At 43.1% G+C, this 14,308-nt stretch overlaps 1 protein-coding gene across 5 annotated transcripts in view; it reads left to right on the top strand.

Annotated features, from left to right (window-relative positions):
* LOC121547674 (golgin subfamily A member 4) overlaps positions 1–14,308 on the top strand; it is a 62,415-nt gene that overhangs the window by 46,389 nt on the left and 1,718 nt on the right. For all 5 annotated transcript variants that reach the window (XM_041859054.1, XM_041859053.1, XM_041859051.1 and 2 more), the window contains 3 exons: positions 2,111–2,200; positions 3,139–3,214; positions 13,172–13,269. In XM_041859054.1, the coding sequence (XP_041714988.1) occupies positions 2,111–2,200; positions 3,139–3,214; positions 13,172–13,269 (264 nt within the window). The remainder of the gene's footprint in view (positions 1–2,110; positions 2,201–3,138; positions 3,215–13,171; positions 13,270–14,308) is intronic.

Genomic DNA, 14,308 nt, shown 5'->3' with positions numbered 1-14,308 from the left:
TACCGGTTCAGTGTGGAAAGCCAAGCCGAACCAAACCCAGACTTGGGCCTTGTGTCGATATAGGCCTACCCTCAGGACCTTTTATAAGTTATCTTATTCAAAAGTTCAAACAGAGTTTACGTGCTTAACAGTTAGTGTCAGCTATCTTCTGCTTTGTTGTGGAGTAAAAATGTGTTTGAGTGTATGTGTCTCTGTGTTTGTGTGTGTTAACAACAGTACCTCCACTTTAATGACCTGAGTTACGTTCAAGGCAATTGTCAAAGCGTGTTGCTTACATATTTAGCTGTATTCAGGCGATGGGTTCAAGTGAGGTGACTGGTCTCCAGAGCTAGCCGGATGCTCTGAGGATTTCTTGAATCAGACTGGGTAGTGTTCTCTTTTGGAAAACAGGTTTAAAGAGGCAGTACACCCCCTCTTCCATCCTCCATCCAGACCTGGGCTCAAATACTATTCCAAATCTTTCCAATACTTTGAGTTTTTTTTTTTTTTTCAGCCTGCCTGGAGTGCCAGTTGGGCGGAGGTTTTGTGAATATTCTATTGGTTCCATTTCGCCAGGCAAGCTCAGTCAAGGCCAGATAAAGTATGTGAACGTTATTAAATATTATTCAAACCCAGGTCTGGTACACACGATCCATCCTCCATCCCTGTTCCCAGTTAACCTCCTCAGAGATATTTGTGTCACAAATGGCACTCTATTCCCTATAAGTAGTGAGCTATATGTGATTGGGCGGCGCGCAATTGGCCCAGCGTCGTCCAGGGTAGGGGACGGAATGGCCGGCAGGGATGTAGCTCAGTTGATAGAGCATGATGTTTGCAACGCCAGGGTTGTGGGTTCGATTCCCACAGGGGGTATGAAAAAATATATATATAATGTAAGTCGCTCTGGATAAGAGAGTCTGCTAAATGACGTAAAATGTAAAATGTGTAACAGGGTGCCATTTGGGATGCAGTCATTCTCTGGACTGCAGATGTATGCTTTAGAAAGGAGAGGGCTCTCAGGAAAGAACTGCCTGCTGGGCAAGAGGGGAGGGAGGGGTGTAGAGAGAGAGAGAGATGTAGCGAGAAAGAGAGAAGTTTAGCGAGAGAGAGCGGTGTAGCGAGAAAGAGAGAAGTGTAGCGAGAGAGAGGTGTAGCGAGAAAGAGAGAAGTGTAGATAGAGAGAGGTGTAGCAAGACAGGTGTAGAGAGAGAGCGAGAAGTGGAGAGAGAGAGGCCTAGAGCAAGAGAGCGAGAGGGGTGTAGAGAGAGAGAGGGGTGTAGAGAGGGGTGTAGAGAGAGAGAGGGGTGTAGAGAGAGAGAGAGAGAGAGAGGGTGTAGAGAGAGAGAGAGAGAGAGGGGTGTAGAGAGAGAGAGAGAGAGGGGTGTAGAGAGAGAGAGGGCGGTGTAGAGGGAGAGCGGTGTAGAGGGAGAGCGGGGTGTAGAGGGAGAGCGGTGTAGAGAGAGAGAGGTGTAGAGAGAGCTAGAGAGAGAGGTGTGTAGAGAGGTGTAGAGGGAGAGAGCGAGAGAGAGAGGTGTAGAGAGGGAGGTAGAAAGGGAGAGAGAGAGACGAGAGGGAGAATGAATACTCAGCAGGGAAGTGTTATCCTCCATTTGTTGTGGTGTAAAGAGACCCCCACAGACTAACACCCACACACAGTCACGCACACACGCCAGAACGCATACACCACATCGCGCACACACACACACTACACAAATACACACACACAATGAAGTGCAGCTCTTTTCTCATTCACCTCGCTGCTGCATATTTCCAAGCTGATGTAATATCTTTGTGGGGTTATACTCAGAAAGAACTACCCCTATTCAGGGCCTCACAGGCCACTCTCTACTCATGTAGATGTCAGGTCAGTCGCTCTGTCTCCATGCTTTACAGACACTGTGAAATAGAGCACTCACATGATGCTCCTATTAAAGTCACATTAATTGTATTTATCCATCTTTCAGGTTAATCCCATTGAGATTGGAATTGCTGTTCAAGAGAGCTCTGAAACCATTTTCAAACCATTTTCCCATTTAGGAGGAACGTCCAAAACTAGACCTACAGTTTCTTTAACGCCTGTATTGATTTGTTGCTCATGTCTGTTATTGATGATTGTGTTGTATTGATTCAGATGGGTGTAGAGGAGCTGCAGGCCCAGCTAGCTGAGAAGACCACCCTGCTGAGTGAGGCCAGGCTGAAGGAGCAGCAGTTTGCCGACAGGGTGAGTGTGCCAAGCCGGACCGTACTCTTCTGGCTTGGATGTTTTTTAAATTTTTTTCCTTTAGAATTTTCTTCATTTAGCAGACGCTCTTATACAGAGCGATTTACAGGAGCAATTAGGGTTAAGTGCCTTGCTCAAGTGCACATCGGCAGATTTTCCACCTAGTCAGCTCGGTGATTCGAACCAGCGACCTTTCGGTTACTGGCCCAACACTCCTAACCGCTAGGCTACCTTTCCATTGTAGTTCCAGCAACTATGGTGGAGGTGTTATCAGGCCAGCACAGTACTGCTTGGCTCAGCTATGCTCGGTAGTGGGAAAAGGGCATCAGTTGGCCTTGGTCTTTCAGTCTCTGTCAGGACAGTACAGTACAGGACATCCCTCATTTCACACCACTGTATTCCTCTCTTCCTTTCCAGGACTCTTTCACCCTCTGACCATCCTATCTGACTGTTAGTCTATCTTTCTGGATTAAGTTAATTACATAGAACATCTGTTTATTCTTGCTGTAACCTTATAAACAATTACCCTGCCCCTTCACACTGTTTCTCTCATACACCTCTCCATACACACACACACGTACACACACACACACACACACACACACATACACACAAACACTATTTCTCTCACACATTTTGTCGACAGAGCATTCTCCAAATAAACTAAACCCTGGATGACCATAGAAGGCAAGTAGATTGTTATTCATCTCCCACAGACTGTTCAGTACAAGTCATTTTAAACAAACAGAACCACTTGAATAAAATGGTAACACTTTACTAAGCCTGTAGGTATAACACTTCATAAGTTGTTATAAGCATGTATAAGTTTAATTAAAGTTGCAGACTTTAATTAAAGTGTTCCCAAAAAAGAATCCCTTTTTGTTGATTTTGTGCTTTTTTTAATCATGTATTTTTCTAATATACTTTTCCCCTTCTAGATCCACTCACTGGAGGACAAGATGAGATGTGTCCACAAGAACTCAGTGGTGACTCATATGGGGAGCACGTTCAAAGGTAATGTAAACGTAAACATCTATGCTACTTTAAATATAAGCATCTATATAACAGAGGCATTCTTTCCTCTGGTCTATAAAAAATATTCCAATGCCCCAGGGCATTGATTGGGGACATTGCCCTGTGTAGGGTGCCATCTTTCGGATCGGATGTTAAACGGGTGTCCTGACTGTGTTCACTAAAGATCCCATGGCACCTATCGTAAGAGTAATCTGTCCCTCGTACAATCATGGCCACCTAATCATCCCCAGCTTCCAATTGGCTCATTCATCCCCCTCCTCTCCCCTGTAACTATTCCCCAGGTCGTTGCTGTAAATAAGAAAGTGTTCTCAGTCAACTTACCTGGTAAAATAAGGGTAAAAAAAAAAATTATACACTACATGACCAAAGGTATGTGGACACCTGCTCGTCGAACATCTCATTCCAAAATCATGGGCATTAATATGGAGTTGGTCCCCCCTTTGCTGCTATAACAGCCTCCACTCTTCTGGGAAGGCTTTCCACTAGATATTGGAACATTGCTGTTGGGCGATTAGGCCCGCAATCGACGTTCCAATTCATCCCAAAGGTGTTCGATGGGGTTGAGATCAGGGCTCTTTGCAGGCCAATTAAGTTCTTCCACACCGATCTCGACAAACTATTTGTACAAAGCGAGGTATGGACCTCGCTTTGTACACAGAGGCATTATCATGCTGAAACAGGAAACGGCCTTCCCCAAACTGTTGCCACAAAGTTGGAAGCACAGAATCGTCTAGGATGTCATTGTATGCTGTAGCGTTAAGCTTTCCATTCACTGGAAATAAGGGGCCTGAACCATGAAAAACAGCCCCAGACCATTATTACTCCTCCGCCAAACTTTACAGTTGGCATTTTCATTATGTATCTTATTTATCACACCCGTACAGCATACAGATACAGAGCCTTTGAGCAGAAAATCTGTCAGACAGAGCGAGAGCTGCTACTGCAGCATCTCAAACGGCAACGGAAGACGGGCTTCATCACTTTGCAATGAGCTGGAGGCAGTAGGCTATGCATTTTGAAGACATACTTCATTGTTTGAAACCTGAATGTTTTAAAATGTATTATGAGTCATGTCTTACCTTGCTTCAAAGTAACCTTTTAGATCGCCTCTTTTTCTAAATTTGTGATGGATATTTTCATCTCTGTCACATGAAACCGCTCGCATGTGCAGTGCCCTTTTGACTACAGTGTTTTCTGATAATTGCTTTATGTACCGAACATTCACGTTTAGCGTACTGCCTTGTGTGCATTGCTGTGCTTATAATGTGAAGAAATAATAGTTTATCAACATTTTAAGCGAAATGTTCTGATCTGTTGCATCAGACTCTCTCATTGCTTTTTAAAGTTTATTTTTATGTAGTCTAGGCCTGTTGGTTGTATGAATTTGGGATCGGTCTTCCCACAACTGTCCCAGAGTCTGTTTGGAACAGGCTGTTTCTCGACAAGCTGACCAATATAATAGGTAAACTTTTCTACTATGGGGGATAGTAGATTGACATAGGCTAGTGATTTTGCGCTTCGTTACTCGTCTTGGCTGAGTAAAAGTAAATGTGGCAGTTATTCTAACATCTTCAAAGTGCACATCAGAGTTCGGTAAGAAGGACCGCACATCGTTGCATCCTCGATTTGTATGTTCTGTTAATGAGAATTACCATAATCTAAATGAGATTTCTGTCATTCTGAGCACCGTGGGTGGACACCCTAATCAGGTTATACGCCCAATGCATATGGATCCGGCAGATTTCTCAAATGTCTGGTAAATTAAAATGTTGCCGGTCAAATGTCCAGCGCCATATTTTCCTAACGGAAACACTGATATGGCTTGATGTCATATGCCAATGGAAGGGCAGGAAATTCACCTGTCTTCCTTATTTAAGAGATAAATGTAAACATGTTCAAGCCAGTTTAAACTAAAAGATGCCACAGACTGGGCATGTTATTGATTGTAGTAATATGTGCTGCGTGTGAGTGATAGTTTGACTAGTAGGCCTACGTCCCAGCTGTGCTGCAGACTCTGTGGGAGAATAGTACCTCTTACATCACTGCTATTAATCTGTCAAGTCAATCTGTGAACACACGGCACGCACCGTTGAACATGGATAAAAAATATGGGACAGGGGTCGCAGGGTTTTGAGAGAGGGTGTAGCGGAGGGGGTAGGACAGGGGAGGACAGGATAGAGGAGGGCGGGACTGTTAAACTAAATTCTAGCCTCTTCATGGAGCTTCCCTGCTGGCGTAATAAAGAGAATCGGCTGTCGGAAGGAAAAGGGGGGCGAGGAGGTGGTAGGGAGGCGGGGGTGAAAATTCATCCCAGGACATAATGGCTTTTGCAGGCTACAGTCTTGTGATTCCCACGCAAAGAAAAACGTAACGCACAGCACACGGCCTCCCTGGCCTCTCCCCGTGCCTCCTGGCCTCCTGGCCTGAAGTTTCACCATTCAATTTCAAACGCTCTCTCCAACCCGAGACACTAGTAGTCCACTCTTTTTGACCTCAGTGAACAACCCTCTTGGCCAGGTCACGTCCTAACCTCTCCCCTTTATGCATACCCCATTACTTCATACTCCATAGCTTCTCTATTCTAGCTGCAGAGAAGCCTGCTGGTCCAGTGACTCACTCACACCACTGTTGATGGCCTCATCATATATTAACACCATCTCAATATGGCTTCTGCTGTCTTGACCACTGTGAAACCCTAATAACATCACTGAGCTGAGCTGTACTCAGCCATAGTTGTTGGTAATGTGCTAAGGAACAATGTGAAAACATAATTTCCATGCCAGTACAGAGTTTATAAACCACCTTAGAGTAATGGCTCCTGGTCAAGAGGCAAATGAGGAGTGGTTCCAGGTAGGGGCTCACTGCTGTGTTGTGTAGAGTGTGTCCTCAGCTCCCTGTGTCAGTGTTACTCTACTGTGGGTTCATCTGGGCTACCCTACCTGGGGTCTGGAGGTCAGGAGGACAGAGGGCTCAAAGGATTTATTAGCCAGGCCATTTCTCCACGCCTGATGATCAAAGACTAGTTTGCGCTACCTCTTCTTTCTCTTCATCACTCCTTTCTTTTCCTACCTTACCCTTTCCTAACCCTGTACCTTTCAACATCAAGGCCAGCTCTATCGGGTTCAGTTGCACACCCTTCACTGGCCCCAACATCTCTATGGAACATCTCCACGTTTATTGTCCTATTTATGTATTTATATAAATATAAATACATAAATAAATAAATATACACTACCAGTCAGGTTTGGACACACCTACTCATTCAAGGCTTTTTCTTTATTTTTACATTGTAGAAGACATCAAAACTATGGCGTAACACATATGGAATCATGTAGTAACCAAAAAAGTGTTAAACAAATACAAATATATATTTTATATTTAGGTTCTTCAAATAGCCACCCTTTGCCTTGATGACAGCTTTGCACACTCTTGGTATTCTCTCAACCAGCTTCATGAGGTAGTCACCCGGAATGCATTTCAATTAACAGGTGTGCCTTCTTAAAAGTTAATTTGTGGAATTTCTTTCCTTCTTTAATGCGTTTGAGCCAATCAGTTGTGTTGTGACAAGGTAGGGGGGGTATACAGAAGATAGCCCAATTTGGTAAAAGACCAAGTCCATATTATGTCAGGAACAGCTCAAATAAGCAAAGAGAAACGACAGTCCATTACTTTAAGACATGAAGGACAGTCAATACGGAAAATGTCAAGAACTTTGAACGTTTCTTCAAGTGCAGTCGAGCGCTATGATGAAACTGGCTCTCATGAGGACCACCACAGGAATGGAAGACCCAGAGTTACCTCTGCTGCAGAGGATAAGTTCATTAGAGTTACCAGCCTCAGAAATTGCAGCCCAAATAAATGCTTCACAGAGTTCAAGTCACGGACACATCTCAACATCAACTGTTCAGAGGGGACTGTGTGAATCAGGCCTTCATAGTCGAATTGCTGCAAGAAACCACTACTAAAGGACACCAATAATAAGAAGAGACCTGCTTAGGCCAAGAAACACGAGCAATGGACATTAGACAGGTGGAAATTTGTCCTTTGATCTAGAGTCCAAATTGGAGATTTTTGATTCCAACCGCCGTGTCTTTGTGAGACGAGGTGTGGGTGAACGGATGCTCTCCGCATGTGTAGTTCCCACCGTAAAGCATGGAGGAGGAGGTGTTATGGTGTAGGGGTGCTTTGCTGGTGACACTGTCTGTGATTTATTTAGAATTCAATGCACACTTAACCAGCATGGCTACCACAGCATTCTGCAGCGATATGCCATCCCATCTGGTTTGGGCTTAGTGGGACTATCATTTGTTTTTCAACAGGACAATGACCCAACACACCTCCAGGCTGTGTAAGGGCTATTTTACCAAGAAGGAGAGTGATGGAGTGCTGCATCAGATGACCTCCACAATCCCCCGACCTAAACCCAATTGAGATGGTTTGGGATGAGTCGAACGGCAGAGTGAAGTGAAGCAGCCAACAAGTGCTAAGCATATGTGGGAACTCCTTCAAGACTGTTGGAAAAGCATTCCAGGTGAAGCTGGTTGATAGAATGCCAAGAGTGTGCAAAGCTGTCATCAAGGCGCAAAGGGTGGCTATTTGAAGAATCTCAAATGTAAAATATATTTTGATTTGTTTAACACTTTTTTGGTTACTACATGATTCCATATCTGTTATTCCATAGTGTTGATGTCTTCACTATTATTCTACAATGTAGAAAATAGTAAAAAATAAAGAAAAACCCTTCAATGAGTAGGTGTGTCCAAACTTTTGACGTTCTCCCACTTAAAAAGATGAGAGAGGCCTGTAATTTTCATCATAGGTACACGTCAACTATGATAGACAAAATGAGAAAAGAAAATCCAGAGAATCACATTGTAGGATTTTTAATGAATTTATTTGCAAATTATGGTGGAAAATAAGTATTTGGTCAATAACAAAAGTTTCTCAATACTTTGTTATATACCCTTTGTTGGCAATGACACAGGTCAAACGTTTTCTGTAAGTCTTCACAACGTTTTCACACACTGTTGCTGGTATTTTGGCCCATTCCTCCATGCAGATCTCCTCTAGAGCAGTGATGTTTTGGGGCCTGTCGCTGGGCAACACAGACTTCCACCCCCTCCAAAGATTTTATATGGGGTTGAGATCTGGAGACTGGCTAGGCCACTCCAGGACCTTGAAATGCTTCTTATGAAGCCACTCCTTCGTTGCCCGGGCGGTGTGTTTGGGATCATTGTCATGCTGAAAGACCCAGCCATGTTTCATCTTCAATGCCCTTGCTGATGAAGGAGGTTTTCACTCAAAATCTCCCGATACATGGCCCCATTCATTCTTTCCTTTACACGGATCAGTCGTCCTGGTCCCTTTGCAGAAAAACAGCCCCAAAGCATAATGTTTCCACCCCCATGCTTCACAGTAGGTATGGTGTTCTTTGGATGCAACTCAGCATTCTTTGTCCTCCTAACACGACGAGTTGAGTTTTTACCAAAAATTTATATTTTGGTTTCATCTGACCATATGACATTCTCCCAATCCTCTTCTGGATCATCCAAATGCACTCTAGCAAACTTCAGACGGGCCTGGACATGTACTGGCTTAAGCAGGGGGACACGTCTGGCACTGCAGGATTTGAGTCCCTGGCGGCGTAGTGTGTTACTGATGGTAGGCTTTGTTACTTTGGTCCCAGCTCTCTGCAGGTCATTCACTAGGTCCCCCCGTGTGGTTCTGGGATTTTTGCTCACCGTTCTTGTGATCATTTTGACTCCCACGGGGTGAGATCTTGCGTGGAGCCCCAGATCGAGGGAGATTATCAGTGGTCTTGTATGTCTTCCATTTCCTAATAATTGCTCCCACAGTTGATTTCTTCAAACCAAGCTGCTTACCTATTGCAGATTCAGTCTTCCCAGCCTGGTGCAGGTCTACAATTTTGTTTCTGGTGTCCTTTGACAGCTCTTTGGTCTTGGCCATAGTGGAGTTTGGAGTGTGACTGTTTGAGGTTGTGGACAGGTGTCTTTTATACTGATAACAAGTTCAAACAGGTGCCATTAATACAGGTAACGAGTGGAGGACAGAGGAGCCTCTTAAAGAAGAAGTTACAGGTCTGTGAGAGCCAGAAATCTTGCTTGTTTGTAGGTGACCAAATACTTATTTTCCACCATAATTTGCAAATAAATTCATAAAAAATCCTACAATGTGATTTTCTGGATTTTTTTTCCTCAATTTGTCTGTCATAGTTGACGTGAACCTATGATGAAAATTACAGGCCTCTCTCATCTTTTTAAGTGGGAGAACTTGCACAATTGGTGGCTGACTAAATACTTTTTTCCCCACTGTGTATGTATATATACACAGAATCAAAACAAGTCGCGTAGAATCACAACAAGAAATAAACAACTAAAAATAAACTCAGAAGTCAGAAATAACACACCTAAAAATAGGGTATTAACCACATGGAATTAATCCTTCACACCTGACACTGTGTTTCACTTGAAGAGGACAGTTAAGTACTAACGTGATTGCTATTTTGAAGTGTGGCCAGTTGTGATTTCACACAGTGGAACTCGAGACCGAGTTATGTCTTCCTAGCTACAGTGATGATGGAGCAATACATCTGAACTGGCCTGTTATGATGGAGCAATACATCTGAACTGGCCTGTTATGATGGAGCAATACATCTGAACTGGCCTGTTATGATGGAGCAATACATCTGAACTGGCCTGTTATGATGGAGCAATACATCTGAACTGGCCTGTTATGATGGAGCAATACATCTGAACTGGCCTGTTATGATGGAGCAATACATCTGAACTGGCCTGTTATGATGGAGCAATACATCTGAACTGGCCTGTTATGATGGAGCAATACATCTGAACTGGCCTGTTATGATGGAGCAATACATCTGAACTGGCCTGTTTTGATGGAGCAATACATCTGAACTGGCCTGTTTTGATGGAGCAATGCATCTGAACTGGCCCGCTATGATGGAGCAATACATCTGAACTGGCCTGCTATGATGGAGCAATACATTTGAACTGGCCTGTTATGATGGAGCAGTACATCTGATCCAGGGTTTCCGTTAGGACCGGCAAGATTTAAATTTACTGAACATTTGAGAAATTTACCGGACATCCATATGCATTGGGTGCGTAATGCATTAGTGCGTCCACCCACGGGGCTTAACATCACATTTAGATTATTGTAATTCATCTTAACAGAATAGAAATGAGCCTGTAAAGTTGTAATAAAATAAAGTAGAACGATGTTCTTATACCAACATGACAGGTTTTATTGAAAAGATGCATCTTCATCCCTGCTATAAATCATAAATGAATATCAAGGACCGGGCCTGACTAACACAATAATTTGCCTCTAATTTACTTGCATTTGCGGGCCTGCTCAAAGTGAGCCGCTGCTGTTGGGAAGTCAAAACTGTCCAACTCCTTGAAGCAGCTTGATGCACATCAGCCTCACTACTTTGTCCTCAAGAAGGTACGATCTTGAGGCTGTCTTTACTCTGTTTTGGAGAAAGAATCCCCTCTCGGCGGGCACACTGGAAACGGGGATAATCAACACGATCGTCGCCAATTTTGCCCAGTCGTGGTACGCTTAGCTGAAGTCCTTTTATGAGGACCTGGCGTCTTTTTGCGTGAGTCAATGTAGACCCACACACCGACAGTAATGTCCCAGTAGCTTGAGGACGTCTCAGCCTATCATTCTAGATTTGCTGTTGAAGTTGGAGCACATCGGCTGGTATATCCATCAATGAATAAAAAGCATTTACAGGCTATCGGAAACCCTGATCTGAACTGGACTGTTTGTAATGTTCTTGCGGTGTACTAGTGCTCATGTAGGGCCATGTGCCGTTTTTGTATTTGGCACTTGGTTTGAACCCACGCCTGTGCACTGCTGTAAGGGTTTCCATGTTCTGTAACTGATTGAAAAATGATTCACTCCCTTTTGTTTAGGCATACCTAAATTAGTTCAGGAGTAAAATTTGGCTTAACAAATCATGTAAGTTACATGGACAAACTCTGTTTGAAAAAATAGTGTTTGACGTGATTTTCAATGATCGACCCTTCCTCTGTCCCCCCCATATAACATCTGTAAGGTCCCTCAGTGAAGTATTGAATTTCAAGCACAGATACAACTAAAAAGACCAGGGAGCTTTTCGAAAGCCTCATAAAGAAGGGCAGTGATTGGTAGATGGGTAACAATGACAAATCAGACAATGAATATCTCTTTTTTAAGCATGGTCAAGTACAAGAACAGAGGATGGATCAACAACATTGTAGTGACTCCACAATAATGACCTAAATGACAGAGAGAAAAGAAGAATACAAATATACAGAATTAAAATATTCCAAAACATGCAACAAGGCACTAAAGTAATACTGAAAAGAAAAAAAACATAAAAGGAATACACTTTCTGGCCAAAATGCAAAGCCTTGCAAGGTGTTGGGGCAAATCCAACACAACACATCACTGAGTAACTGCCGCCTTAATTTCAAGCATGGTGGTGGCTGCATCATGTTATGGTAGAGCATGGCGCTTGTAACGCCAGGGTAGTGGGTTCGTTCCCCGGGACCACCCATACGTAAAAATGTATGCACACATGACTGTAAGTCGCTTTGGATAAAAGCGTCTGCTAAATGGCATATTATTATGTTATGGATATGCTTGACATCGGCAAAGACAGGGGAGTTTTTCAGGATACAAAGAAATGGGATTGAGCTAAGCACAGGAAAAATCCTAGAGGAAAACCTGCTTCAGTCTGCTTTCCACCAGACACTGGGAGAGGAATTCACCTTTCAGCAGGACAATAACCTACAACACAAGGCCAAATCTGCACTGGAGTTGCTTACTAAGAAGACCGTGAATGTTCCTGAGTGGCCAAGTTACAGTTTGGACTTAAATCTGCTTGAAAATCTATGGCAAGACTTGAAAGTTGCTGTCTAGCCATGATCCCCAACACCTTGACAGAGCTTGAAGAATTAATGTGGATGCTAGCATGATTACGGATAATCCTGAATGTATCTTGAATAATGATGAGTGAGAAAGTTAAACGCACAAATATCACACCCCCCAAAAAAATGCTAACCTCCCATGTTATTATAATTATTCCCACGGGGGGCCAGTATGAAAAACATAATGTATGCACTCACTAACTGTAAGTCGCTCTGGATAAGAGCGTCTGCTAAATGACTAAAATGTAAATGTAAAATGTATAATGGTGAAAGGTTAGCATGTCTTGGGGGTATGATATTTGTGCGTCTAACTTTCTCACTCATCATTATTCATGATTAATCCAGGATAATCCGTAATCATGGTAGCATCCACATTAATGTAGAAGTGTTTAGAAACATTATATTCTTATTTATAATAAAATTGTCTCCAAAATGACACACTACATTATTTACCATTAATTTATATTGGGCACAAATGATCTGAAACACAACCAAAACAAACAGCAAATGCATTCAACCAGTTTGTAGAGTCACAAGCATGATGTAGTCATTGCGTGCTATGAATAGGGGACCAAATACTTAACTTTTTACCACATTTAATACACATATACAGTGTAAGTGAATTTGTCCCAATACTTTTGGTCCCCTAAAATGGAGGTACTATGTACAAAAAGTGCTGTAATTTCTAAACGGTTCACCCGATATGGATGAAAATACCCTCAAGTGAAATCTGACAGTTTGCACTTTGACCTCATAGTTATTGTATCATTACAAATCCAAAGTGGAGTACAGAGCCAAAACAACAACAAATGTGTCACTGTCCCAATACCTTTGGAGCTCACTGTATGTCCTAGTTATAGCTTGGTGACTGAATTCAATGATGATCAAGATTGTATGACTTTATCCATACATTTTATAAGCTTTTGTGACTTTAATTCTGTGATGAATTAATTTGACCCTTTGTGTCTTCCAGATCCTGGCCACTACAGTGCTGAGTCCTTCTCAGAACCCACAGAGTTTGAGTACCTGAGGAAGGTGCTGTTTGAGTACATGATGGGGCGGGAAACTAAGGTAATTTATCAATATATCATTATGCACCTTTAACATTAAAGTAACATTTTCTGATAAGGGAAGATTGACAGTGCACATATGAGCCCATAATCCCAGTTTCTTGAAATATAACTACCGATATCACACTTCCCTCACTTCCCTTTTATTCAGCCCAGGATACATTGCCATTTGTTTAGTTGCTTTCCCTCAATGAAAAATGTGAGAGGAAGTATGGAAGGAGGAGAGACTGGATAGAGAGAGAGAGACAATAAACTTCTCCATTCCCACACAGCCGTCACCCATTTAGAGACTCGTACAAAAGTAATTCCGTGTTTGTGTCCGTTTAGCATAGGTGCTAATTAATGATGCTGTATGGGAATTAACAGTGCTAGTTGACACGGTCCTAAAAACAGCGGGGTATCAGACGCACACATACACATAAAACTAGCGGGGTTCCCCCCTAGGTCCTCAGTAAACAGTAAAGCTTTATGATGTCATAGCCATATCATTATGGCCACCCTGGGAGTGGAAGGATGTTCCCCCCACAGACATATACTATTCACATGACGCACGCTGCCATTTTAAAGACTTACTGGCCTTGTTTAGCTCCTCTAGAACAAGAAGAGGTCTTTGGTCGGTTGTTCCCCTGGTTTCCTCAAACAGCAGCAATGTTTCTGATTAAGGCCAGTATTTATAGGCTAGCTAACTCATGCTGCTAACCCTGACAGATAGACCTGGAGTTGATTAGATAATAATAGTTTTTTTTATCTTATTTTTTTGTCTCATTGAGCAGGTTTGATTGAGTCGTGTATGGTGGTGTTGCGGCCAAGGGGTCACAGAGCCTTATGGGCTGCAGTGTGGGATCTGAGGTGGTGAATGGCTGGACATGGGTTCACTTAACCTCCATTTTTGATCTGATGGAAGATGGTGGTGATGAGGGCAGGGGGTCACAGAGTAGAGACTCAATGATGGATTACTATGGGGTGAAGTGGGCGACTGAGTTGGGTGGTTGGCTGGACAGGGGATCACTAAGCCTCCATGATGGATCTGAGCTTGGTAA

The sequence above is a fragment of the Coregonus clupeaformis genome, chromosome 31 (assembly GCF_020615455.1).
Source record: "Coregonus clupeaformis isolate EN_2021a chromosome 31, ASM2061545v1, whole genome shotgun sequence".
Taxonomy (NCBI): Eukaryota; Metazoa; Chordata; class Actinopteri; order Salmoniformes; family Salmonidae; genus Coregonus; species Coregonus clupeaformis.
The sequence above is the reverse complement of the archived record's forward strand: the minus strand, read 5'-3'. Positions and strand labels throughout refer to the sequence as shown.